The following is a 25,071-nucleotide window of genomic DNA, read 5'->3' as shown; positions in this document are numbered from 1 at the left end:
CGAAACATCTTTGAACTCGACCTCGACTGACACACGTTCCTCCACCATCATCTTCAATATAACCGCTGTCAAAATGCCCTCCCTCTCCAAAGTCGCGCCCCTTACAATCCTCACAATGGCTGCCTCCGCAATGGCCCAGTCAACAATCGGATTCGGGCCTTACTTCTCCCTCGGCCCTACCCAGTCCTGGATCCGTGAGGCGAATACTACCCTCGTTCTTCCTGAGATCCCATCGCCGGGTCTCCTCGATCGTCTCGCCCTTTGGCCGGGGATGGGCACCAGTGGCGGAGACCTGATTCAGGCGTTGGCTGTTTCCTTTGCTGATCCGAATGCGTGAGTTTTTTATGAGATTCTAGGTCTGCTAGATGGATGTGGCTAACAAAATGTGTGTAGAAACTGTGGCGCAAGTGAGGGCCAGTGGTGTACTTGGGCTAGTACTTTGCAGGGTATGTATGGATCTCGCTGGGGTATTGGATAGTGCTGACAATTTAACAGGAACACAGCTTGGTGGTGAGCAGGTTCCTGCTAATCCCGGTGATGGTGTTACCATGCACTGTAAGTGGATATTCTTGCTGTATCGTCTTCGAACAGCTGTTGACTAGGGTAGATGTCTACAACGACAGTACCGGCGAGTACGACCAGACCGTTTCAATCAATGGGGAGGTAGTGTCAACTTTATCAACCAGTAAGTCCCAGTCCACTTTTAGAGATAACGAAGAATACTGACATTTCAGGCTCCGGACAGGCCCAAGGCTGGGGAACCGCCGTCGAATGCCAGGATGATGCGTGCCACAGCACTGCCCTCGCGCACCGTAAGCCCCTACCCAACGCCAATCTGGTAGTTCTCACTAACAGAGATAGAATACACCGACACCACAATCATCCTTGATTCGGCCGACGAGTCCTTCGGCAACACGCTTGCCATCAACGAGGCTACCTCGAGTGGGCTGACAACTTCCGACGGTGGAAAGACATGGACGGTGCAGACGATTGATGTTCAGGCGCATACTTATGATCTGTAGATGCAGGGTTTCTTTTTCTGAAGAGCTGCTTTTCTCTAGCGCCCGTGCTAGATAGATCGAGTGTAAGAATATGACGCGTGCAGGACACGCTATGAAGCCGCGATTTTCTTCCGGGAACCTTAACTATGTAGCGTCGTGCCAGCAACTTTCGTCTGTGTAGCGAACGTATCAATTCTTTAGGAGCAATTGACATTCCACGTTGTGCGGGAGGAACGCATTCAGGCTGCGCTATCAGCACAGGGTGACGCTCAAGATATCGGAAGGTAGGTATCAGAGGGAAGGAGCCACCGGCAGTCAACAGAATCCTCATCCTCACAACAATCCTCAACGTCCCAACCATGAGACTTTCATCTTCCACCCACCTCTTGCCTCTCTATACCATATCTTTACACTAGTCATCATGCGAAACAGAATAGCTTCCGGTTTACTCTTCACAGGTCTAGCCGTCGGTCAGATATGTTCACTGCCAGGGTCGATCTTTCCACCTCCGCAGGCAGCTGGGGAGAGCCCCATCCTCGAGCGCGCACGGAGACGGTTCAATTACTCTCTGGAGCAGTTGACTCACCCCTCCGGTAATGCTGAGCAAGCATTGATCAGTCGCGATTATACCTCTTTCGCAATCCAAATATACAGCGCTAGCGATCCCAAACCACTACTGGAACACTACCAGAGCGCGAAGATCCTCAAGAGTGTTCGTCGCGGCGTCCGCAGTGTCGACGAGAACACCGTCTTCCGCGTCGGTAGTGTAACCAAGCTGTGGACCACCCTGCTGCTGTTGATCGAGTCTGGCTTCTCGGTGATCCACGAACCCGTTCATAAATACGTCCCCCAGCTGCAGGAGTTCATCGGCGAGGTTAGAGCGGATGGTGGAATGGAGCCGAATCCTATTGATGTCGTTGAATGGGAGGATGTCACCGTCGGTGAGCTCATAAGCCATACTGCTGGAATGGAACGAGCATGTAAGTTCTTCGTCGGCCTTGAATACGATCTGCTGATTGTCATAGTTGGTGTCGGCGATATCGCGACTCTGGCTCAAATCCCACCCGGGCTGCCCCCTCTGCCTGTCTCAGCCATACCACCCTGCGGTCTGACGTCGCCATGCACTAGATCACGTATGTATCAACCTGCTTCAGTGCATTGGATACTAATATGTTTAGAATTCTTCTCCGAGACGCTTGCAAGGCACCCGATTTTCCCTACCGCATCCGGTCCCGCATATTCGAATGATGCTTTCCAGCTGCTTAGATATGTTCTTGAAAGTATCTCTGGCAAGTCATACAAGGAACTTCTCAAAGATAGGTTGATAAAACCGCTGAAGCTCACACGGACCTCCTACGACAAACCTGAGGACCGCGTCGGCATCATCCCTCATTGGGACACAGGTTGGGGTATCTCAATGGAAGACTTCAGCCCGTGCGTCCGCTGCCATCTGCCATGCCGTGAGACTGACAGATCAGGGCCGGCGCATTGTATACCTCTACCAAAGACCTCTCTACTCTCGGTCGAGCAATCCTCAACAGCGAAATCCTATCACCAGCACTGACGAGACGCTGGCTGAAGCCGGTGGCTCACACCTCAGACCGTACATTTTCAGTGGGTTACCCATGGGAGATTTTCTCCTTTAATGACTCTATCCCGACGACGCTTTACACCAAAGCCGGCGACTTCTTAAAGTACTCCGCGATGATTGGGCTCTCCCCTACCCACAACATCGGCTTCACGATCTTCGCAGCAGGCGACAACACCACAGCAGCCGTCTGGCAGATCGCAGACCTCGTCGCGACAATCATTCTCCTGGCGCTAGATGATATTGCCAATTCGGAAGCCCAAAAACGCTTCGGTGGCGTCTACGCGACCGAAAACTCCACAATCACAATCCTCACCGACGACAGAGCCGGCCTGGGTATCGCTGAGTGGCATAACAACGGTGTCAACATGCGCGAGACTATCGGCAGCTTGCAGTCCGGTGGGAGACCTGAAGAACTGGATATTCGTCTCTACCCAACTGGTCTGGAAGATGACAATCGCATCTCGTTCCGAAGTATCGTTTCCAAAGCGTCACGTATGGGCCCGGAAAGCGGGCCGTTAACGCGCGCATGTAAGGCTTGGTTGATGGTAGATGACAAGGTCTATGGATCGGTGGGCGTTGATGAGTTTGTGTTTCGCGTGGGCGAGGATGGTGTTGCGGTTAGCATCGAGCCGAGGGCGTTGAGGATGACGCTGCCCAGAGAGGAGGTTGATAGCTCTGGAGGCAGCACGGGCGGCAGTTGGCCAGACCACGTATACGAGGAGTTTATAGATACACCTTAGGTAGATCTATCTTTGAGACAGGTTTGAGATCACTTGAATGCGAATAGCACGTGTAAGCAGAAAGCGTATATAAGTCGCACGAATATCTCTGTCAATAACCAATATCCGGCATGTCCTGGAACCACCGAACCAAGAGTCGCTAGACAACCAGTTAGCCAACATTGGGTATATCATGGAACTAAAAGGCCAGGCGCCACTCAAGCTCGATAAAGGAAAACCACGAGAGAAGTCTCCCTACTCCTCACTCCTTGGTAAGATCCATAAACGATCTCTTCGCCGGCACGGTCTTAGATCCGATACCGCTTTTCCCTCTCGTCCCCTCAAAAGGCGGCGCAAAGCCAGGATGAGGCGGTGGCCGGTAACCCGGCAGCCTAGCCGCGATATGTGCAGCTGTAGTCCGCGGTGGAATATGACCCGGGGTCGGGTTATTGTTACCATTACCATTACCACTCTGCGACACATCAGGAGCCCGCGTAGCGGCCGTAATTAGCTCGTGCTGGAGGAGGTTCGTGCATGCGTCTGCGCCGATGATTTTTCTTAATTTGGAGTTCCCGATAACATTCAGGAGGTTTGAGCGGGCTTCGACGGCCCTCTCCTTCCACTTCTTGATATCGCTTTTGAATTGCGTATTCGTTTTCGTGATTTGCAGGGTGTGTGGGGAACCGAAGGTAAATGTATTGTGGGTAAAGTCGCCATGGAGTTTGCCCTTCACGTGTTTGCGGCGGTGTTCGGCGGCGCGGAATTCCCAGACTTGCTTGGCAGGGTCTTCGACGAAGGTCTTTAGGGCGCGGCAGTCTTGACAGCAGGTTGAGAGACCGCTGATGCGGCGTTTCCATGTTGTGGGGGCGGTGGGTTCGGTCTGTATGTAGTTGACTAGGTAACACTCTAGTAGTTTTGTCATGATGTTGGGTTGCTTCTGGTCAGGGATCACGATTTCTAGGGCGTTGGGCGTGGACCTTAGGTAGTTGGATAGCAGTTTGAAAAAGGGGCTTGTGAATTCTCTGAAAAGGTCGGCGGCTTTCCGGCCCTGGTGGGTGGCCGCCTGGGTCTGGGCGCCTTCAAGGAGCTCAGAGACGTCGAGACCCATTGAGTGACTGAATTTGATGAGATCGGTAAGACGATTGGGCATGTCGAAAAGCCGAGGCTCGGGTTTGAGGTAGGTCAGGCTTTTTGAGGATCTGGCGAAGTCGATAAGCTGTAGTTTCTTTGGGATGGCAGGGAGAATGGTCTGATAGAGAGTCTTGATTGTATCGAGGGTATACACGTAACTATCCTTGTGGGTCGCGGAGAGCCCCGTCAGGAATTCGAACGTGAAAACTGCATTCGATGCATTCTCCACAAGAAGTGGTGTGATGCTAGGGGGCAATTAGTATCAAGCAATCGGAATGGTGTAGGGACATTATTAGTACCTTTCGCAAAGCTGATTGTCGGGCGTCAGACGCAGTACCCGTATGAGGCTGTCGGCATCTGGTTGGCCCAGGCCGCGACGTTTGAGGATCTGAGGGACAAGGCAATATAGTGTACGTTGTGCCCACCGGACCACCTCGTCGGATGCGGGCGTCCCAGCCAGGTTACATTCTTCTCTGTATGTCAAGATAATCGTGTTCAGAAGCGTTACCGCCGCGAAATTATCTCTTGAGCGCAAATTCCACAAGTCATCGAGACTGGAGCGCGAAAGCAGGCTCCGGTTAGCATCACGAGCAGCAGAACTAGTCTTAGGGGCGGGCTTACATGGGCTCAAACTCAGTCAGGCCATGCTGATGCACAGCTTTGCCCAGTAACATCCCAAGGTCCAGGGATGGTTCCTTGAGACATTTTCTAAATGTGTTCCAGTTGCGCATCTCAAATGCAACTTCTGCAACGCGCCACCGCAAGGCATCATCACTTAATTGACTGGAGGCGATCATTTCGCATACTTCAGAGAGTTGGCTACGAAGCTTGATATCCTGTGGAGATCGACTTGACTCTTCAGATCGGCGAGGAAGACGGATTGGGAGACCTTTCCTTCTTTCATGGCGTTAAGAATGAAGCCGTGGTAGAAGACTTTCGGTACGATCAGCACGCCGGTGCGGCGATAGTAGTGTGTTGCAGTTGCCCCTTCGTTCCCGGTAAACCCTTCAAAGTCTTCCTCGTCTGGGTCAATGTCCTCTGTGAAATCGTGTTTTACAATGAGGGATTCCGGAATCGTCAGCTCCTCAATGATGGTCTTGTCAGTCGCGGTCACAGCATGAGAGAGCGAGTGTGTTTCGTATTGCACATGTTCCATCTTGTGGTAGTCACTCGAATCGCGGCCTCCTCTACCCCCATAACGCCCACCGTAGCCGTCCCAATCGTCATATTCACCATCGTCCTCCACTCCGCCATACACTTGCTTCTCAACAGTGGTGAGGAATAACTGAAAGCCCTGGGAAGCGCACGCTTTCTGAAGCTCGGCAACCCTCTCTTGGTCAACCCCTTTGAGGCGCCTGAAGCTGAGTTCGGCCATAGTATATTCATGGTCTAGCATATAAATGAGAGCCGGCGGCCATGTATCATATTGTGTTTCCTTAAACCATTTCGACGCCGGCACACGACGAGTTTCAAGGTCCCGAGCCTTCTGGTCCGACCCCTCGGCCCACAAGCGCAGGTGTTTTTCGATCCGCTCAGCCACTTTATCCCGGTTTACCAAGGCTTTATTAGACGGACGGTGGATCAAGTTGTAGGTCAGAACCAGGCGGTGACCAGAAGTCACTGGCTTGATCTCGTGTCGAACATCCGCATACCATGCAGCCCAAGAGAATCCGTAGTCTGAGCTCGCTGAGCTTCTGTGGACGCCATACTTGCCTTTGTGTGACGCAATGACCTCTCCGCCTTCATGTTTTGACGGCAGGCAGATGACCAGAGTCCCAAACATACCATCAGCCTTCTCCGAATCCTGGTGTGGCAGGAAGAAAGCCCCCTCCTCGTACAACAGCAATTTATATGGGTCAGCCCGAATCTGACTAGGAGCAGCCTTAAGACCCAATTCCTTCACAACACTCTCCATAATCTGAGAAATTTGGTTCCGCCATCGGGGATTCCGAAAGGAAAATTGGTCGGCGTTCAGTTCCCACGTCTTGCGCACGGACTCGTTGACCAGGGTCTCGCTACCCTTTCCGTAAGGACTGGCGTGGCTGATCTTGGCGATCGATGTAGCAACGTTCGGGGCTACTGGAAGGGCAAGCTCTCCGAGGCCATGGATTTCGAGGCCGGGGTTGATTCCAGCATCCAAGGAGTGGCTTGTGAAGAAGGACCCTGTGGTTTCTATTACCTCCAGAGCATTGACAAGCTTCTTCTTGAGCTCGGGCCATGCATCTCCCCAGCCCGATGCGTCGGAGCGGCTCGATGCGTAGGAGCTTGATACGCAGGTGGGGCTCGAGGCGTCGAAGTAGCTCGAGCTTTCGGAAAGCGATTCTGGGGTAAGATTCTCATCAACAAGGGGTGGAGTTAGTCTGGAAGGTCCGAAGAGTACACTAACCCATCGCAAGAGGCTAGCCTTTGTTGTAGAGGCTGGGAATGAGCGCTGGGATGCGAAGTCAACAAAGGATGACGCGACCGAACGCGTGCGCGTCAGAAGTCACGTGCGTCTGCTTTACCCCGCTGATGCAGAGCCATATCCCACTGAACAACGGCTGCATAACAGCCAAGGGCTTGAGGCACCATCACAACGATACACCCGCAAATCTCCACGGAAGAGTACTTCAAAAAGCTAGAGCTAGTGCTTGGTGCTAATAGTATTCTAATAGTTTGATCCGTAGCTGGTCTGTTAGGTTGCACCTGACTTCCTGTTGCATTGTGCTTTATGTATATATTGGATCCGCCCGTCCTTGTATGCTGGATGTCAAAAATGTCCGTCTCGAGAGAATTGTCTAAGGAACGAGAGAGCTTAATGTGAGCGAGGACATGATAGATCAATTGCCTAAGAGTGCACCTTCCATACATTATGCTGTCTTCTTCTGATCTGGTAAAGTCTACAGGGCTCCTGAGTGAGGTAGGTCCCTGACGGATATTTCCTAATTAGGTAACTCCGCGTCGGCCGCTGAGGTCGGGACACATTTATTCGCGGAGAGGCCTGCTAGGGCTATCACGCCGCCACCATGTGTCGACTATATAAACCACTGTACCTTAGTCCCCTCTGTTCCATATAATTCACTTCCTTATACCCTCCCCTACATTTAGCATCATCTCCTATCAACAACCGAATCCCACCTTCGCGATGACCGACACCCCAATCACAAATGGCACATTCCGCCACGATAATAACACCTTCACCGGCCCCTCTAGCATCATGGCCCTGTTCTCATTGAAAGGGCGTACAGCCGTCGTCACCGGGGCAGGTGCAGGGATCGGGCTGAGCGTTGCACATGCCCTGGCGGAAGCTGGTGCAAATGTTGCAATATGGTATAACTCGAATCCGAAAGCGATAGAGGAAGCAAAGAACATTGAGGATGTGTATGGCGTGGAGTGTATGTTGCAGAGAAACTTCCATTCCAGCTTCAAGTCTAGCCGACATGGGAGTGCAAGCTGACTTGACTGAATATGAACTAGGTCGCGCATATAAAGTTAACATCCGAGACAACCAAGCCGTGGAAGAGACTCTGGAGCGATCCATGCGTGATCTCAATGGCCGGTTGGACGTTTTTGTTGCGAATTCCGGCATCCCCTGGACAAAGGGATCCATGGTGGACGCGCCGATTGACCACTACTCGGATGTTGTGCAGACGGATCTCGATGGCACGTTTTACTGCGCAAAGGCAGCGGCTGCACACTGGAGGCGGCAGAAGACTGAGAGTACTGATCTCTTCGGGAAGCCGCTTGAGGGATTCACGTACGGAAGTTTCGTTGCTACTGCGTCGATGAGCGGGCATATTGTCAATGTCCCGCAGTTGCAGGCTGCGTATAATGCCGCTAAGGCGGGTGTTATTCATCTTTGTATGTTGTCTCCCCGTTTCTATCCCTATCAGGTCGTGGTGCCGTGCGCAGGGAACGACCATGGTGAGACGATCTCTAACATCAGTAGGCAAATCACTCGCCGTGGAATGGGTTCGCTTTGCGCGTGCAAACACGGTGTCTCCAGGCTACATCGCGACGGAAATCTCTAATTTCGTTCCGGACGAGACAAAGCGTATCTGGAGGGACAAAATCCCCATGGGTCGGGAGGGTTTACCGCAGGAACTAAAAGGGGCATTTTTGTACCTTGCTTCCGACGCGTCGAGTTATACCACTGGGGCCGATATTATAGTTGATGGAGGATATACTCTACCGTAATGGCTGGTATATCAAGTAAAGGTACGAAGGGGCATTGGGAATCAGTTTGGGAACCACGATGCGGTGCATCTGGGGGTATACAAGTTATAGACTCGGAACCCCTGCAAAGGACTCAATCTCGTGTTCAAAGTCGTCGAAAATGCCAAAGAAGGACATGGGATCAAAGACTCCGGTATCCTCAGTCCTCACTTGAGTTTGCCCTTCCATGCTATTGTGCAACGTAGGCGTGCCTTGATGAGATAGTTAGCTGGGCCATGAAAGGTTCTGGAGGTGGAAATGGACACAACAAACGTACCGTGGCCCTGATCCCAGACGTCCTCCGACCCTCCCAAGACTGCATTATCACCACAGAAAAGTTCCTGTCGCTGTCCCTGCCCCTCTCCACCTCGTCCGCTCTGTGCCTGGCACTGTTCCTGTTCCCGTTGATCCTCCAGCCCCTTGATAAGCCTCTCTCCTAGTTCCGCCATCAGCAAAGCGGAATAGAAATCACCCCCAAGCTCTCTAAGGATCGCACAGTTCAGAACAAACTGCTTCTTCGCCCGTTCCTGAAATAGGAGTGTCCTGCTCTGTTGTAAATTGTGGTAGGAGCTACGCAGCGCTAGCGCGACAGTGTATGGTACGAATGGGAATAAAGAGAGCTGACCGAGAAACTCTTCGCCGACAATATGAGGGACTCGCGACGCGGAGAGAGTTTGCCGGATATTGGAGTCAGAGGAGTGTGGGCCTGTTCGAGATACACCGTGGAGGTTTGTAGAGTGGCAGGATAGGATGGCGACGGCGTGGTAGAGGACTTCGACGGTAGCTATTACCATTAGCCTAATTTAGATGCATGCAAGGAGCAATTGCCGAGCATACCGATTAAGTGCATAGGGATATCAGACGAGTCCACCCCACCCACCAGGTCCTCGAACGACGGAAACACTCCCTTCCAAACTCCATTTTCACCAGGTCGATAGATTTCGATAACGCGGTCCATGAGCTGGATAACTTGCAGGAATAGGCAGAAACAGGGATCCTGCGCAGCTATAGCCTTGGACAGATCGCGGCCAAAGTCCCGGCGATGAAGCTGCACAGGTCGCCCCAGACAGGCCGAGTTGAGGATATCGAGGGCGTACAGACAGCAAAATACTCGGGTCGCAATCTGTTGCTGCTGGAGCGATGAGCGGCACTCGTGATGCAGGCCGATGGTATGGGCATGACATATCGCTCGCGACAAGAGCTCTGCGGGTTCCTGACGGTCTCCTGAGAATTGAGTAAATAGGGAAGTCAGCGACATTGCTTGAATCAAAACTAGCTTATCCCGTACGATCCCTAGGTCTATCAACGTAGCAGCTGCGCTCGAAACTGTTTGGGAAAAGCCATTGGCCGTGGCTTGGACAGTGGTAACGAGACAGAGGTGTGGTTTGGCTTTCCTTTCCCTACTGACGGCCATGCAGATTGACTGTGAGAGGAGTATCTTCTCGGCAGAGGTTGGGGGCATTGATTGATAGGCGTCCACATCCACAATCGGGAAGATAGGATGAATGTTTTCAATGTAGATCTGAAGCAGCTCCTGCATGTCAGCTTGGGACGGTACTGCACCCAAGCATTGTTCCTTGAGTATGGATATGACGGGGTCGGAACAGGGGGTGGAACTCAAGCTCATTCCATATGTATGTCCTGCCGGCAACCAAACCCCAAGTCCATGTTGTCTAATCTCTTTGCTGTCTGTAGCAGGGCGAGCGGCAATCAAGAATGCTCCTTTCGGATCCATATTCCCCACAAACCATGCGTCTCCGGCACCATCCTCTTCTGGGCTCCGCTTATTCGGTGAAAATGTGCCATCTTTTGGGGCCGCAGAGGGTGATGGGTTCTCAAGTAACTGAGAAGCGAGTCTCGAGTGATGGGTACAGCGCCGCTTGGCCCGGCGGCAACGCTCGCATGCTTGGCGTGTTTGTCGCCGGGTTCTGGGAAGCCCACTGGGGTCGTTCGGAATGAAGGTAAACTTGTGTTGAGGTCGCATGTTGGAGATGAGGTCTGCGGAGACAGGTAGCTCGATTGCAGACGAGTCAGGCATTCGTGGGATCAACTCGTGGCCGTGCCCCGCCTCTACCAGCGGGGTCTACTATGGAGCACATGTCCTGGCATGTGAGCCGCCCTGAGAATAGATGATCGTTCGACGCGATATCAGGTATGGTAATTGTTTGTGCAGTGGCAATTTTGATCTTAACGTCTTAAGATTGATTTGATGGCTTTCACCGATTTGGCTGGAGATTGACTGAGTGGACTCGTGTGAGGACAGCGAAAAAAGACGCGACCATCCGCGCACGCGTTGCGGATCACGTGGTCTTCCGGCTTTGAATGACAGTGAGGTGGAATTAACATTTCATTATCATTAAGCTACTAACTATCCATTGCAGGATAACCTCTTGCTAATCATATATCTCTTCATCTTCGTCTTCATCTTCGTCTTCGTACTCTCCCCCCTCGTATATCCCACCGTGAACCCTTGACATATGGCCGTAGATCTCCGCCTCATCCTCGGCCTCCTCCCCGCAGAAATAACACCAGTGAGCTCCACAGTCCTGCACCGGGCAAGTGATATGGCCGCATCCTGACACCTTCTCTGTCATTGTCCCGCATTTCGGACAGGGCTTTATCTTGCTAACTCGATCCGCAGCATCGGAATTCGCTCCCTCGTTGACCATTGCGTGTTCTTCCGCACATCCCTCGCATCTCCAATCCCTGAGCTCCGGCGGCATTCCACGCGCGCAGTCCCGCTCAATAAATTCCTTTGCCGATGCACAGTCCAGACACCACGCGTATATCCAAGTTCCCTTGTTCTCGATTGCTTGGTTAAGGTCCTTCACAGCATGGATACCCCCTCCGTACTTGGCCATTGTGCGTGGTGCAGGGTGGCGTCGACAGAAAGGACATACAAGGGCAGCTGTGTTTATGATCGTCCCGGCGCTGTTGCTACCGTACCATGCTGTCGAACAATCTGTACAGATCTGCTGCAGACAACCGCGCCGGCCACAAGCTGCGTTGAGCGCTGAGGGCCAGAAAGAGGAAAAGCAAAGGGAGCAATCAGCCGTTGCTGTTGTTCGAGTGGCGACAAGGTCTTTAAGTCTGGAGACAAGCATGTCGCCATTGCGAATTGGCTTGCCCCGCTGCGTCAAATGGATGTCGACTTCGGGGAATAGCGATATGCTCCGCATGAATCGAGCGGCCCCGATGGTTGACACTGTATGGAAGAGGGATCGATTTGTGAAGGGTAACTTCTCGGGCTCCTCCGAATCCTCAATCAACCATGACAACGCATTTTCGATGGCAAGAGCTCTTGCCGAAGTTTCAATGTCCGTGCTTGTCTCCCGGCCGGATTCGCAGGGAGGGCAGACAAACCCAGATTTTCCAAAGGACAAAGGGCGATACTCCTCTGGCCATATCATCCGGTTGGCGCACTTGCTACATTCAACGATAGGTGCTGCCTCGCAATTTCCTTTGTCGCCAACCAGGCTCTTCTGCCTGCAGTAATGACATTTCGCCCGCACTCTAAGGTCTTCCACCGCGTAAATGACGTACTGTGCTCTGCAAGACGCGAGGTTGCACTCCACCCAAGTTGCGTCGGACTTTGTTGTCGCGTCACGCGAAGCTCTTATGTCGACGCGGGTACCGGAAGCGTTCCCCAGGCAAACACCGCATTGACCACTCGGGCCCATTATCGTGACAGACCGCGGGTACTGGCACTTATGACATGTAACAAGAGGTCCAATCGGCGCGGTTGCTTTTTCCGGTGTCCACGGAATACGTGCGGTCAACGGCGTGTCCAGATTATGCTCTAGTGTCTTGAAGGCCACCAGCTTCTCGAACAGTCGCGCATCGGATTCTTTCAACAGGCCCGCGTGTGCCTCCACCTTTTTTGTCCTCAGATACGCCGCATTGGCGTCTAGCAGAAGGGTCAAACAGCTGATGGCCCAGGTTTCCGGGATCTCAATATTGTTCCAGCTGTCCTTGTAGCCCAACGACTCCTGTTCGGCAATATCGGTAAGGGGGGTGATGCCCATGCGGATGGTCAGAGCCGCAAGAAGAGCGGCAGACCTGACAGTCAGCTGTGTGCCTGGCACTATTGTGTGAAGCAAGATCTTCCAGAATTTACGTCCGTACTTGGTGGATGCTAAAGCAAGCGGTATTGTTCGAACCTCGTCAGTGTTTGACTTGACAATGTGCTCTGGAATCTCAGCCGCATCCTTGACGTAGGTCAGCTGTGTGAGAATGCGACCGAGACGGCGGAGTATACGAGGATCGCAAGATCTAGAGATCTCCAGCAGATCACCTCTGCTGAGGTCCTGGACCTCTTCATGCGAACCGGATGCGAAGCTGACGGTCGGGTCCAGGAAAACACACGGGAATTTTTCATCCTCTGGTACGTCGTCTATTGTCGCCTGGATTTCTGCTGAAAAGTTGTAGGACTCTTCCAGCCAGCGCGCAAGGACATCCTTTTTCGTTCCATCCACCACCTTCCCGACCGCCTGACTGAAAGCGTTGACCAGTTCGTCCCGCCCTTCGAAGGTTCGATCCTTGCACACTGCCCGCCACAGACTTCCAAATACCGGGTTGATCGCAATGGCGTAGACGTCTTCCATAATGATTCTCTTCAGATGTCCTGACGCCACATTCCGGTACGCACCGTCCTTCACCCACCGCTCCGCAGGATCCCCAGCAGGGGTGGCTTTCTTGGGTAGGCGTTCCCTCATGACCTCCGGTGTAAGTGGAATTTTCATCATATTGCCTAGGAGGGTGCTGCGGTGATCGGAATTTCGAGTCAGCGGCAGGAATCGTACTACCTCTGGGTCGACCTCATTAACAAGTTTGGTTATGCCGTCCGTAGAGACGTAGTGAGACCAATATCCAGGGACCACTCTGTTGTCGTCGCTGACTGCAGGCTTTTCCACTCCCATCCAAGTTAACAAAACGTCTACTGACGCTCTGGAGATAGTATCTGGGCTCGCATCATGAAGGAGGATGCAGGCGCCGTCAGTGGTCTCGCACAGAAAATTGTAGTATGAAACATCTCGTTCGGACATGCTGTTTTCCAGCAGGGCGAAAACCTTTGCCTTCTTTTCACCGCCGCGCAGAGTCCGTGCAGCGGAAATCCAATCCACAAAGTGGTGCCCGTCGCCGCCAAACTTGTCAGTCAGTCGCAGATTGTCTCGCTCAGACTGTGCATCGCGTGAGTCGAAAAGGGGGACTGCGCTGTGCGGGGACTCGTCGGTGTATAGAAGCATGATCGTCTCGGCTTCCGGCCTCATGACCTCGTAGGATTTTGCCAACCCTGTCTTGGCTGCTTCGGAGGTCGTATAATTTCCCAGAGCTTTGATATTTCTAGCAAAGGCAACAAGGTCCGGCTGCTCCCTGGACTCGTGGTTCGGGGTAAGATCAAGCCATCCTGAGAACTCGAGGTACTGGTCAAGGAAGCAGCTGTAGTCGCGGAAGACCACAATCCCAACTCGAGAGAAACATCCTGTAAGGGCGGAGATGGAGATAATCTGAGGGAGAGATGTGTTTAGAGACTGTAAGTAGCTAGTCATGGAGCCAGTGGCGTCCACCACAATCAGTAGATCGTACTCCATGATGTGTGTTGTGGAGAGATGGATGGAGTGATCTTGATGATATCTCTTTTATAGACCAGAAACAACAAAGAATGACTCAAGATTTGCTGCAAGGTGAGTCACTCTGTGTTTGCAGGATAGGAAGGATGGGAGGCTTTAGGTACCTAGATGGCCGTGCGCTGCTGTGTCACAATTCCCCCACCTCATCGACTTACCATCGGCATCAACCAACAACAACGGATTTTGAGGCTCGCAAACGAGTCATTATCTAGGCACTAAGCGATCGGTAGCGCTGGTGAGCGGCTGTGCTGGCTAAGCCTATTTAGGTGGCCGACCAGCTCCCGGAACACAAAGGCGACGCTGGCGATTTGCCACAACATAGTATGAATTATGTCGGCTGAACTTGACTCACTCCCTGCTGAGCTCATCCTTGAGATTAGGTACTATCTCCACATCAAAGAGCAGAATGCACTCGTCCAGACGGCCCGGACTTTCCACCTGCTACTTTCCCCCGCACTGTATGCGCGTGGAGCGACTCATGTTGGTCAGAAAACAACACCGTTGATATGGGCTGTCCAGTAGGGCCGGAATGCCTTTGTTCGGCGATTCATATGTTTGGGTGCAAATCCATATACTACCGTACCGGGTGACCATTCCACTGCATACCATACAGCTGTTGCTCATGACAATACCGAGGCGCTGGCGCTCTTACTTCGATTCTCCCCCTCTCCTTACATCCTCAACCATGTAGAGAAGACACCGCTATTACTAGCAGTGCAATGCCACCGCTCGGATATGGTACGTATGATCCTCGACGCTGCGCCCACAAGATACCCCGGCGACACTGAGGAATAAGTCGAAGCGTTGAACTGGGCGGTCCATGATGAGGAGGTGGATGCCACGCGGTATCTTATGGAGGCTGCTAGGAGGACCACAGGGTGTGACCAATTATGTGCCAGTCGAGACGGTGACCTTCGCCGTGCTCACCGGTAATGTTGCCATAATGCAGCTGTTCGCTGACCATGGTTGGAATGATTGGGAGAGCTCTGGCCAACCAAGCCTCACACTTCTACACATCGCCGCCCAGCAGGGACATACAGGCTTAGGTGATTTCCTGATACGCCGTGGTGCAAACGTGAATGCCGAGGATGCCGATGGCATTACACACTTTTATCGGGCTGTTTCCAAGCGCCGTACCAAGATGGTTCGATTTCTCGTACAATCGGGCGCCAACGTTAACCACCATGTATTACATGGCCGCACAGCCTTGCGCCGGAGTGCGCTGGATGGATCCATGGCAATCACCAAGTTGCTGGTCGAAAACGGAGCCGACGTGAACTCTCGCGACGACGAGGGCAACGCACCACTGCATAGTGCTGCAGCCAAGTGGGATCACCGTTGTGAGCCGGCGCAACTAATGATCGACGCTGGCGCTGATCCCAACGTTAGAAACCATCAAGGGCACTCTCCGCTACTAATAGCTGCACAATACGGGAATGCCCCTGTCATAAGGGCTCTACTTTCACACGGTGCCGCTCCTCAGTCGCACGAAGGTTCCAGCCCTCTACATCCGGCAATGTCGCACGGTGATTATCAGGTTGTTCAGCCTTGGGCGGAAGCTGGGTTTTCTCTCGACGCCGTGGATGGCGAAAACCATACTCCACTGTATATCGCTGCACGACAAGGCAATGTATGGCTCATGCGAGAGCTACTTCGCTGGGGAGCCAATGTGAATGTACTGAATCGAGATGGCCACTCAGCAGCTCATGCGGCTGTATATACAAATAGTACTGAACCGCTGGAATTCCTTGTTGGAGCTGGGATCATCATCTTAAACTTGGCCAACGACGGCACATCCATCCTTCACGAAGCTGCAAAAGCCGGAGCTTTACCTGCAGTTATCCAACTCTTGATCAGTTATGGAGCTGACACAACCGCTGTTGGAGATGATAGACGAACCGCTCTCCACGTCGCTGCGCTCACTTCTCACCCCCGGCTAATAACTGTCCTATTGCAGGGAGGAATTCCTGTTGAGGCGCGTGATATTAATGGCGACACTGCCCTTCTCACTTCGATTACCACAAGCAGCGAATGCACCCGGGAACTTATTAAAGGTGGAGCCAACGTGAACGTACGCGGTCTAGGGGGTGTAACGCCGCTACATCTTTGCTGCACGCACACGGACACCGCACACTACCACATGCTCATCACCGCCGGAGCTGATATTACTGCAAGAGATGATCCGGGTGACACACCATTTCATGCAGCTGCTTCTCGCGACAACGGTGTTATTGTAGAACGCCTTCTCACGCACTATAGAGACATGAGAATCGATCCTTTGGTCAGGGATTTCTTCGATCAAACAGTTCTTGAACACTCGGCCAAGGCGGGCAGTGTGCAGGTCCTCGAAACCATCCCTAGGAAGAATATTGATATAACTGCCCCTAATCTACCGGAGCATGGGAATCACCGTGGAACATCCGCTCTCCATCTCGCTGTTCAACAACACCACCATGCTCCTGTCAAATTCCTTATCTCTTGCGAAACAGACCCTCTCTACCTCGACCTGTACGGCCAGACGCCTATGGATTGGGCCGCTCAACAAGGGTCTGACGATATCCTTCGCGCTCTGCAAAACTGCGGTTGCACATACACTCCAGCCGATCCCAGGACTCGATCAACAATTCTCAGGCATAGCATCAGCGCTCTCGCCGGATGTGTACTCTCGGGCGGTCAACATGAGATAGATAGACTCGGCAAGTGCCTGCAGTTTATTGGCGACATTCAAGCCGCGTGGACAGTGCTGGCGCAGTCCTCGCCGGCCTACTGCGACCTGTGTAATCACGATTTTCAGTCTCATGATAAGCGCTTCGTGTGCACGATTTGTCCGTCAATGGAGCTCTGTAGGAGGTGTATGGAGGCTTATAACACATCGGCAGACAAGTTTGTGTTATGTAGCGGTCATGGGTTTGTGAGCTTTATCGCGGAGGACTACATGCCCAAGGAGCAGAGGGATGGGGCGACATAGGAGAAAACCAGACACTAGACCTCGAGAGGAGGTGGTTTGAGGAGCTTGCGATGAGGTATTCAGGCTGCGACACCTAATCTACAATCACACCACCCTACCTATCTACCTGGTCATGCACTCTCTTTTTTTTTTTTTTTTGTTTTTATCATCTCCGATATTTCGCCTTTATCAACACAAATTGCATCACATCATGTTAAATTTCTATAGTATAGGTAGGTAGCAAAACATAACAACGCAACGTCATCTATCGCGCAGCAAGTCAAGTGAAATGAAACCACAGCCATTAGCTACCCAACCAGCACAACCCCAACCCTTTCCCTCTCAAACCCCCCTTATCCCTGATCCTAATTTGCTCACAGTAAAGACCCCGTCTACTTATTCCCACAGCTCCCCCAGCTAATCGCCTGCGGCACGGTCAGGAATTTCTCGTCTTCCGCGTAGATCACCACGCTTTCCCCCTCCACGCCGACGAACGTGCAGAAGCCGCCGCCGGGGGATGTCACGCGGTGGACGACGAGGGGGTTATCTATTCATCGATCCTTGTCAGCTACGTTTATTGTGCCGGGCACGCGAGGGAGGATGGATGCGGATTTCTCAAGCAATTATGTAGATAGGAGGGAAGGAAGGGGGCTGCGGCTGGTGGGGAGAGTGTATAGAGGAAGGTGTCTGTATAGTAGAATGAATGATATTGTACGTACCGACTTGCACGGGTGTTCTATCCGTCGGAACGAGAAGGAAGTAGGATTCCTCGTTGTTTTCGCCGTAGAAGGTGAGGCTGACGTTGAATGCGGCGCTTAGGATTGAGAGGGACAGCGCGGAGAGGGTTGCGGTGAGGAGCTTCATTTTGGTGATTTAATTGGATTTCAAGTATTAAAGCTTGCTTGAAGAGTGGTTCGGGTTGTCTTTAGCTGTGTACTTGAAAGTCTCTAAGTGTGCTTAAATCCTCACGGTGATTTTCGGGTAGGGCAGGGCGACAGTCACTCTATATATATTCGCAATGCCAGTCATGACCTCGGCCAGGGTATGGTTGTGGCTATGGGATTCGAACAACAATTGGAGTTGGTTGATCTATCAATAGAATAAGGTTTTGATCGACAGTATCGACCCAGGAGACTGGATATGTTTAGCTTATGTTTCACGTTCCCAGAGGTAAGATGATTTCGGCGCATCAAGGTTCCTAATCCAGTTCGTGGCCGTAGGGCTGGGGCGACGTCATGCGGGATAACGTGTGCGTATTGGATGGATGATGGGTGAGACACTCTGACACCGAGTACATACGGTTGGTGAATATTAAAATGGAGCTGACTCAATCATAATAGGTAACCCGGAATCAAGCACGCTTATTCGTGTCCGTTTTCTGGAACTTGCGAGGTCGCTGGGATCTGGGTGGTGGGGAAGGGGGCTGAGAGAGATCGATGTACCATCAGGTAATTCTTATTGGATATTCTCAATACCATGGGATATCGGGTTTAAGTTCATCATTTCTGATTTTCTTTCTGTGAGATTGTAGTCCGTAAAAATCTGCAATGACGAAGGCAAGGGGTCGGGACTCGCCGGATTCGCATGCCGTGGTTATAAAGTGAACACAGCCTAAGATTCTAAATAGCTGTCACTTTCTTGGTTCTTTCTAGCTAAACTTTATACCCTGAGATTACCACTTAGTAACATAAGCCTAATCCCCGAGAAGATTACCTTTGTAACTAGTACCAACAGTAGTAGTACCTATTATAACATTAAGTACTTACTAAAGCAGCTAAAGGGAAGATAGTAAGAGCTTTTCTGCTAGGCCCCTTGATTTAGCTATCCTGGAAACTAAAGGTTAAAGATTATTATGTGCTTAAGGAGAGATATCCATCACGATGGGTTGAGGCTAAGGCTGAATCAATTATACCTGAACTAGCACGAGGGCAAAAGCTCATAGTTTACATCACTAAGGAAGCAAGACTAAAGATAGCTTATTTAGCTAATCAAGATTACGAGTTGAGTATGACCAGGGTTCCATGAAGAAAGCCCCAAACGGCGGCAAGGATTATCTAGAGATACTATATTCGAAACTATAGATTGATAAACGGATCTGAAATCGTTCTATTTCCAACTATCTCCTGAGCTACGCCATATAGGCTCGGTAATCCTGTGCGCTGGGTTAATGACCCCAGAAAAGTCGCGCAGAAACCGCCAGCGCCACTCCCCCTTGTAGCCTTGGATATCCCACTCAGTAATTTTACTGGGAAAAAAAGGAAGAACACCCAAGAGACTTGCGTCGTGGGCAACAATGACAAATCATCAAAATCCATCATCTTCTGGAGAGCAACTTCGGCATCTCTCAAATCCTCATTCATTACGAAGCTCAACTCATTGAACGGGGTGACACTAGCAGTTTCCCCCCTGAGGATGCAGAGGAAATAGCTTCAAATATAGAACCGGGACATGTAAAGATTGGCATAGAACTCCCCTGCAGTGGCGAAGGCGTGATCTCAACCGGAAGCGGGAGGTGCTGGCTTGGACGGAATTCCCCGGGGTGATGAGCGATATCTCCTCCAAGGAAAATGAAGCGGTTCTTGGAGGTACGAGTCAGAGCACTAATATGTTTATGCGCTATGTTTTCCATGAGTATTAGCAATCAACCACGCACGAGGAGATTGTTCAAGTGGTTGCGGCTCGAAATAGAAACACTTACTATGCCCGCTGGATTTCAATAAGCAACATCTAGAGCTGTTAATCCACCCTTAGTACATGCCACATAATCTTAGGTTGAGCAGATGGCTATCAACGATCTGGACTCCTTCCCGCAATGGGAACCCGAGACCAATCATTCTTCTTTGTACGTTCAAGTTTAAAGGGCGCCAGTATACCGTGGCCGCACGCACAGCCGCAGTCATACTATGTCGAAGCAATCCACCACGATCATTGCAATGAGTGGACGAACTGTCACGATGGGACGAAATCTACATTCGGCGATACTCGATAATCTCCGATATAACAGCCGGGCTTTACGGGGTTAACAGCCGCGAGATGGTTGCATACAACGAGTGAGTGTCGTCGTTCCACGATTCTATATATATGCATGCAGTAGGTACATAGCAGCCAACCCAGGAATGGAGACGAAAGACACATTCATCCGCCATAGATAGCAAAATCAACCCAAGATGTCCACCCACACCCACAAAGCCCTAGTTCTGCACACGCGCGACACGCCGCTGACCCTCGAAGCCGTCGCCATGCCGCGCGCCCGCCCGGGCGACGCAATCGTGCGCGTGCTCGCCGCCGACATCGTCCCGTACATGGCTGACGTGCTATCCAACAAACGGCCCTACCCGCTGTCCCTCCCCATGACACCAGGAAACACGGCGATCGGGCGCGTCCACGAAGTCGGTCCGGACGCGGTCTCGCTTAACAATGGCCAGCTTGTCTTCTGCGATATTACAATCCGCGGCCGCGATGACCCGGCTGTGTCAATCCTCTACGGGATCCATGGCGGCGGATACCCAGCGGCGCAGAAACTGATGGATGGGGTGTGGCGGAACGCCACATACGCTGAATATGCGCGGTTTCCGCTCGAGAATCTGTATCCGCTGGACGAGGAGCTGCTTCTAGCCTCCGAAGGGCCGTTTGGATATACCTTGAATGACCTGTGTTTGATGCCCGTGTGTTTGGTCCCGTTCGGTGGGTTGGCCGAGGTGGATGTTCAGCCTGGCGAGGTCGTTATCGTCGCCCCGGCTACAGGCCGGTATGGCGGGGCTGCGGTTGCGGTGGCGCTGGCCATGGGCGCGACAGTTGTTGCGGCCGGGCGAAATGCTGCTGCGCTTGAGAGGCTGCGGCAGACTCATGGAGTTGGGAACTCACGGCTTCGCACGGTTGAGCTGACCGAGGACGCAGACGCAAACACGCGGCTCTTCCGTGCTGCGGCTGGGAATCCGCATGGAGCGGACGTCTATCTCGATTTGTCGCCGCCGGCCGTGCAAGGGTCATTCCTGCTTGCCTCGGGGATTCGGGCGCTGCGCACTTTCGGTCGCTGTGTTGTTATGGGTGGGAACTCTGGCCGTGTGGACTTCCCTTACCTGGAGATCTTGTTCAGGAGCATTCGCATCCAGGGAAGGTTCATGTACGACCGTAAACATGTGCTGCGGATGGTTCGGATGGTGGAGTCGGGCTTACTTCCTCTGGGTGCGAGTGCTGGTGTGACTCACACGGAGGAGTTTGGGCTCGAAGAGATCAACGAGGCGCTTGCAGCGGCCGGGAGGTTGAGTGGGTGGGGTGGGCATGTTGTGCTGAAGCCGTAGGGCGAACTGGCGGATTTACTCGGTGTAGGTGTGACCTTGACTCGGCGATTGTGCAAAATTAGCTTTCAAAAGCTACCTATAATCCAAGCAACGTTCCAACGTGAGTGTAGAGTACCTAGTGTCCGCACCCGCATCCGCACCCCCACTAAGGCCGTGGTTGTACCTAGCTGTGATCGACAGATCAGCACTGCCATTGCACGTACTCTGGGTCGTCCCAAATATGGTGACTACCGCCATTAACAAACTTGGGTAATCCGGGAAGTCTTTACCTTAGACGGGGTGTATATTGTGACGGCATCCAGCCGCGTTTCCTGCTGCCTGCCGAGTCCTCAAACCATATGAATCCAGCAAAAGGCTCGGAGCAAATGTGATACACATATATGTAGCTCAGATATAACTCATATGACAAAACCTGTTCATTCGTTCTGATACAGTATCCCAGCCAGACAGAAATGGGTCCCAAACCCCGTATTCTCATTCCCGATCTCTCGCGGAAGGTCGCGATAGTAACAGGTGGCCACACTGGACTGTACATTGCACTTCACATTGCTCTTCTTCCACTGACCATGAGCATCGCAGAGGTTTTGGTACAAGCATCGAGCTCGCGAAAGCCGGCGCTCGGGTGTATATTGCAGGTCGATCTGAAACGAAATTCGACCATGCTAAGCAGGAGATCCTTGCTGAGTGCGCGCACGCCGATCTACGCTTTTTGCCGGTTGACTTGGCGGATTTGAGTAGCGTCCAGAGGGCAGCACAGCAATTTACTAGGTAAGTGTCTTTTGTGTTTCTGCAAGGCGCAGGAATCACTGGACTGATGGGTGTAGGCAAGAGTCACGTCTTCATCTTCTTGTCAATAATGCAGGGGTATATCCAATGATCATGGCCTCTGGATACTGCTGACCGAACACCTGTGCCATATGAAGAAACGGTCGATGGATTTGAGATGCAGATTGCGGTTCGTCTACACTATGTCGGTCTACCTTCAAGATCACTCACGTGCTGCTAGGTCAATTATATTGGGCACTTCCTCTTGACCAAGATCCTACTTCCGACGCTTCAGGAAACAGCCAAGACGTCCCCTGAAGAAAGTGTGCGGATCATCAACGTCTCTAGTGATGGGCACGCCAAGCTAGCACCGAAGAAAGGGATAGTCTTTCCAGATGCCAATATGAAAGAGGGCTTCTCGGTGTGGGCGCGATACGGCCACTCCAAACTGGCGAACGTGCTGCATGCCAGGGAAATGGCGGAGAGGTATCCGGATATCCTCTCACTCTCATTGCATCCTGGAACGGTGAAGACGTACGTAGTTTCCCCTTCCGTGCAGAAACGATGGCTCCTAATGCTGGGCAGGAATTTGTCTGCGGGGCCAATCGCGTCAACTCCAATATACAGGTTGCTAAAGCCGCTTGTTGGACTGGGGGCTTCGGGCCCACGAAAAGGGGCAGCTAATATCCTCTTCGCCGCTGTCTCGCCGACACTCAAGCCGGATTCAGCAAACGGGGCCTATCTCCTGCCTACGGGAAAGCTCTCCGCCCCGAGTAAAGCCGGCTCGGATCCGAACATGGCAAGGGAGCTATGGATCTGGACGGAGAAAGAACTCGCAGAACGAGGATTGGAGTAGAGGCTTGCGCGGAACGATTTATTAGTTAATGGTTTTGTAATCAATTGTCGAGAACAGAATGTGTTATTTCATGCCCGGCTAGCTTTCTCAACAACTGGAAATATCTCCAGCCCTGCCTTGTGAGCGTTAAGCTCTCCCCATCGACGGCTGTGAGGATCGTTCCGGCGTGCCCGACGAATGCTGCTCGATCCTTGCCGGTAGAGCATGCAGCTGCACCGGTAAACACAACCCATGCAAATGTCTCTGGAGCATTGCGAATCCAGTATAACGGCTCTATGTTCTGAATATGTTCCAATATCATGGTCGCTTCAGACCTCGCTCCGTCGTTAATTCCCATCTGTTCGAACCGACGACGGCGCCGCAGGATCTTCCAGAACGCTTCACAAGAGAGTTGACAACATGCGTTAATTCTGTCTACGGGGTTATGATGGAGGTCACTCTCAAAAACAAGTGCTGAATCGTTGATTGTGGCGAGCGACAGGATGCGGTCCACTTCGGCAACCATGTCATTGTCGCTGTCGAGGAGATGATCGAGTCTGGAAACGACTTCGTATACGTCCAGGAGCTTCTCAATTGTTTCCTTTTGGTAAAATGCAGAGCCAGTTTCGAGCGAGGCTCTTGAGACGATGTTTCGAAGGAGCGTTTTGGGACGAACGAATTTAGAGTACAGGCAGTCCTATATCGGGAGCATGTCGTAGATACAAGCGAAGGAAAGCATGGCCCTATCAATGTTATTCTCCGACGCGGAAGGATAAACTGGTGCAGATTATGACGTACAGTTTGACAATGGCAATCAGTGGACCAATATCTGCGCGGAAGGCTTTTGGTGTCTGGAGGAGCATTCTGCCCAACCCCTTCTGGTGCGTAACCGCCGAATCTCGGTCAAGGCCAACCATCTGTTGGCCGTCAGGATGTTGGGTGTTGAGTTTTCAATGAAAGGATAACCAACATTGTAATATAGCAGGGGAATTACAGCGCCCAAGACGCCATATGTCATTGCAGGTTCCGGCTGTGTGAGCCGTTCGTTGATGAGGCGAATTGCCCAGGTTTGGTGATAGAGGGTTAGGGTGCTGTTTGGCTGGCCCCGTAGCATGTCAATAGATGCGGAAGCGCTAAAGAGGGTAGCATGGAATAAGCAGGCATCGGACATGGCGTGTTGGATCCACTGCGAGTGCAGGTGTGACGCTAAACTGTCAGTCACAAGGATCCCTGAGGGCAATGCTATGGAGGTGAGGACTTTCAGCCAGGGGCCAATGTTAGTGAAGTCGACAGGGCAGAGTCATGCGACATACAGAACTGCAGCAACCGGGACATGTAGGAGCGGTATACAATTGGAGGATTGGAATGCATTCTCACGTCCACGTCGGTTAACGAAGCGAAGTCTTGCGAAAACAGGGGTACATCCCGGGTTGCACTGCGGGCTCGGGGAGTTGTGGCAGTCGCTCGGTATGTACAGTTGGCGCGGATTCTGCATCGAGTGGTCGTCAGCCCGGCTCGGCTCACACTGTTAAATCACAGCCACCTGAAAGAATGTAATAGTAACGTACCCTAGACATCGGGAGCAGCTCGGAACAGTGCGATCGCATTTACGTTTATTCGCCCTACATCGCGCACATGCGCTCGGGGCTCTATGTGCTAGTTCTATCGAGTGCGTCGGAAATGTCGCAGGTTCGCACGGCGGTGCTGCTGGATACTCGCAGAATTTGTTTAGCCTGTACAGATTTGAAGTCAGGTCGAATCGATGTCACCTTCTGCTGGAAAGAAACATACTGCCTACACCGCGAACATGCCGGAAGCCGTTTATCGCACCGTCGCTTGCCCGCCTTGCAGCTCTGGGAGACTACGCCAGCAATGTCCGCATCCATTACCTCGGCATAGAGACTACCCAGTCGTGAATGAGACGAGGCTACTGAACTGGGGGGAGAAGGAGCGATGA

General features: G+C 52.2%; 12 protein-coding genes across 12 annotated transcripts; 7 read left to right on the top strand and 5 right to left on the bottom strand.

The window, feature by feature from the left end:
* Nucleotides 1–73: 73 nt before the first annotated feature.
* On the top strand, nucleotides 74–1,022 carry BJY04DRAFT_223282 (uncharacterized protein; the record flags this gene model as incomplete). The annotated part of the gene is made up of 6 exons (XM_073717645.1): nucleotides 74–333; nucleotides 394–446; nucleotides 496–555; nucleotides 608–685; nucleotides 735–812; nucleotides 862–1,022. 6 exons carry the CDS (start codon nucleotides 74–76, stop codon nucleotides 1,020–1,022), a joined length of 690 nt encoding a protein of 229 aa, XP_073566013.1.
* A 400-nt stretch (nucleotides 1,023–1,422) lies between these two features.
* Nucleotides 1,423–3,332, top strand: BJY04DRAFT_223281 (serine hydrolase domain-containing protein; the record flags this gene model as incomplete). Its single annotated transcript, XM_073717644.1, has 4 exons — nucleotides 1,423–1,981; nucleotides 2,027–2,134; nucleotides 2,180–2,435; nucleotides 2,480–3,332. The coding sequence occupies 4 exons, from the start codon at nucleotides 1,423–1,425 to the stop codon at nucleotides 3,330–3,332; spliced, it is 1,776 nt and encodes a 591-aa protein (XP_073566012.1).
* Nucleotides 3,333–3,573: 241 nt separating this feature from the next.
* On the bottom strand, nucleotides 3,574–6,988 carry BJY04DRAFT_223280 (2OG-Fe(II) oxygenase; the record flags this gene model as incomplete). The annotated part of the gene is made up of 5 exons (XM_073717643.1): nucleotides 3,574–4,687; nucleotides 4,742–4,996; nucleotides 5,064–5,150; nucleotides 5,249–6,873; nucleotides 6,932–6,988. 5 exons carry the CDS (start codon nucleotides 6,986–6,988, stop codon nucleotides 3,574–3,576), a joined length of 3,138 nt encoding a protein of 1,045 aa, XP_073566011.1.
* Nucleotides 6,989–7,566: 578 nt separating this feature from the next.
* BJY04DRAFT_210747 (uncharacterized protein) lies at nucleotides 7,567–8,618 on the top strand (the record flags this gene model as incomplete). Its single annotated transcript, XM_073714296.1, has 3 exons — nucleotides 7,567–7,816; nucleotides 7,899–8,282; nucleotides 8,371–8,618. 3 exons carry the CDS (start codon nucleotides 7,567–7,569, stop codon nucleotides 8,616–8,618), a joined length of 882 nt encoding a protein of 293 aa, XP_073566010.1.
* Nucleotides 8,619–8,702: 84 nt separating this feature from the next.
* BJY04DRAFT_210746 (fungal specific transcription factor domain-containing protein) lies at nucleotides 8,703–10,176 on the bottom strand (the record flags this gene model as incomplete). Its single annotated transcript, XM_073714295.1, has 3 exons — nucleotides 8,703–8,848; nucleotides 8,914–9,420; nucleotides 9,474–10,176. 3 exons carry the CDS (start codon nucleotides 10,174–10,176, stop codon nucleotides 8,703–8,705), a joined length of 1,356 nt encoding a protein of 451 aa, XP_073566009.1.
* Nucleotides 10,177–10,998: 822 nt separating this feature from the next.
* On the bottom strand, nucleotides 10,999–14,492 carry BJY04DRAFT_147392 (uncharacterized protein). Its single transcript, XM_073708812.1, has one exon. The coding sequence runs from the start codon at nucleotides 14,225–14,227 to the stop codon at nucleotides 11,030–11,032; it is 3,198 nt and encodes a 1,065-aa protein (XP_073566008.1). The 5' UTR covers nucleotides 14,228–14,492; the 3' UTR covers nucleotides 10,999–11,029.
* A 79-nt stretch (nucleotides 14,493–14,571) lies between these two features.
* On the top strand, nucleotides 14,572–14,826 carry BJY04DRAFT_200333 (uncharacterized protein). Its single transcript, XM_073712909.1, has one exon. It carries the CDS (start codon nucleotides 14,597–14,599, stop codon nucleotides 14,786–14,788), a length of 192 nt encoding a protein of 63 aa, XP_073566007.1. The 5' UTR covers nucleotides 14,572–14,596; the 3' UTR covers nucleotides 14,789–14,826.
* Nucleotides 14,827–16,299: 1,473 nt separating this feature from the next.
* On the top strand, nucleotides 16,300–17,356 carry BJY04DRAFT_200331 (ankyrin repeat domain-containing protein). The gene has a single exon (XM_073712908.1). It carries the CDS (start codon nucleotides 16,407–16,409, stop codon nucleotides 17,232–17,234), a length of 828 nt encoding a protein of 275 aa, XP_073566006.1. The 5' UTR covers nucleotides 16,300–16,406; the 3' UTR covers nucleotides 17,235–17,356.
* Nucleotides 17,357–17,362: 6 nt separating this feature from the next.
* On the bottom strand, nucleotides 17,363–18,180 carry BJY04DRAFT_200329 (uncharacterized protein). Its single transcript, XM_073712907.1, has 2 exons — nucleotides 17,933–18,180; nucleotides 17,363–17,760 (listed from the first exon to the last, which is right to left on the bottom strand). The coding sequence occupies exons 1-2, from the start codon at nucleotides 18,075–18,077 to the stop codon at nucleotides 17,606–17,608; spliced, it is 300 nt and encodes a 99-aa protein (XP_073566005.1). The 5' UTR covers nucleotides 18,078–18,180; the 3' UTR covers nucleotides 17,363–17,605.
* A 2,117-nt stretch (nucleotides 18,181–20,297) lies between these two features.
* BJY04DRAFT_200328 (putative isopropanol dehydrogenase) lies at nucleotides 20,298–21,870 on the top strand. Its single transcript, XM_073712906.1, has 2 exons — nucleotides 20,298–21,681; nucleotides 21,784–21,870. The coding sequence occupies exon 1, from the start codon at nucleotides 20,381–20,383 to the stop codon at nucleotides 21,512–21,514; it is 1,134 nt and encodes a 377-aa protein (XP_073566004.1). The 5' UTR covers nucleotides 20,298–20,380; the 3' UTR covers nucleotides 21,515–21,681; nucleotides 21,784–21,870.
* A 96-nt stretch (nucleotides 21,871–21,966) lies between these two features.
* Nucleotides 21,967–23,135, top strand: BJY04DRAFT_223273 (uncharacterized protein; the record flags this gene model as incomplete). The annotated part of the gene is made up of 5 exons (XM_073717642.1): nucleotides 21,967–22,043; nucleotides 22,094–22,282; nucleotides 22,339–22,378; nucleotides 22,521–22,813; nucleotides 22,865–23,135. 5 exons carry the CDS (start codon nucleotides 21,967–21,969, stop codon nucleotides 23,133–23,135), a joined length of 870 nt encoding a protein of 289 aa, XP_073566003.1.
* Nucleotides 23,136–23,175: 40 nt separating this feature from the next.
* BJY04DRAFT_210742 (uncharacterized protein) lies at nucleotides 23,176–25,000 on the bottom strand (the record flags this gene model as incomplete). The annotated part of the gene is made up of 6 exons (XM_073714294.1): nucleotides 23,176–23,811; nucleotides 23,909–24,031; nucleotides 24,085–24,371; nucleotides 24,428–24,603; nucleotides 24,683–24,847; nucleotides 24,906–25,000. The coding sequence occupies 6 exons, from the start codon at nucleotides 24,998–25,000 to the stop codon at nucleotides 23,176–23,178; spliced, it is 1,482 nt and encodes a 493-aa protein (XP_073566002.1).
* Between the last annotated feature and the right edge of the window lie 71 nt (nucleotides 25,001–25,071).

This window comes from Aspergillus karnatakaensis, assembly GCF_047715665.1.
Source record: "Aspergillus karnatakaensis strain CBS 102800 unplaced genomic scaffold BJY04scaffold_70, whole genome shotgun sequence".
NCBI classification, from domain to species: Eukaryota; Fungi; Ascomycota; class Eurotiomycetes; order Eurotiales; family Aspergillaceae; genus Aspergillus; species Aspergillus karnatakaensis.
Note: the sequence above shows the minus strand (reverse complement) of the source record. Positions and strands in the feature narration are given on the sequence as shown.

Bases quoted from the DNA above. Each gene is read 5' to 3' on its own strand.
- BJY04DRAFT_200328 (XM_073712906.1), top strand. From the start codon at position 20,381: ATGTCCACCCACACCCACAAAGCCCTAGTTCTGCACACGCGCGACACG.
- BJY04DRAFT_200331 (XM_073712908.1), top strand. From the start codon at position 16,407: ATGCTCATCACCGCCGGAGCTGATATTACTGCAAGAGATGATCCGGGT.
- BJY04DRAFT_200329 (XM_073712907.1), bottom strand. From the start codon at position 18,077: ATGAAGCTCCTCACCGCAACCCTCTCCGCGCTGTCCCTCTCAATCCTA. The intron at 17,761-17,932 runs GTACGTACAATA...ATCGATGAATAG, and splicing joins TAGAACACCCGTGCAAGTCG to ATAACCCCCTCGTCGTCCAC.
- BJY04DRAFT_200333 (XM_073712909.1), top strand. From the start codon at position 14,597: ATGTCGGCTGAACTTGACTCACTCCCTGCTGAGCTCATCCTTGAGATT.
- BJY04DRAFT_147392 (XM_073708812.1), bottom strand. From the start codon at position 14,227: ATGGAGTACGATCTACTGATTGTGGTGGACGCCACTGGCTCCATGACT.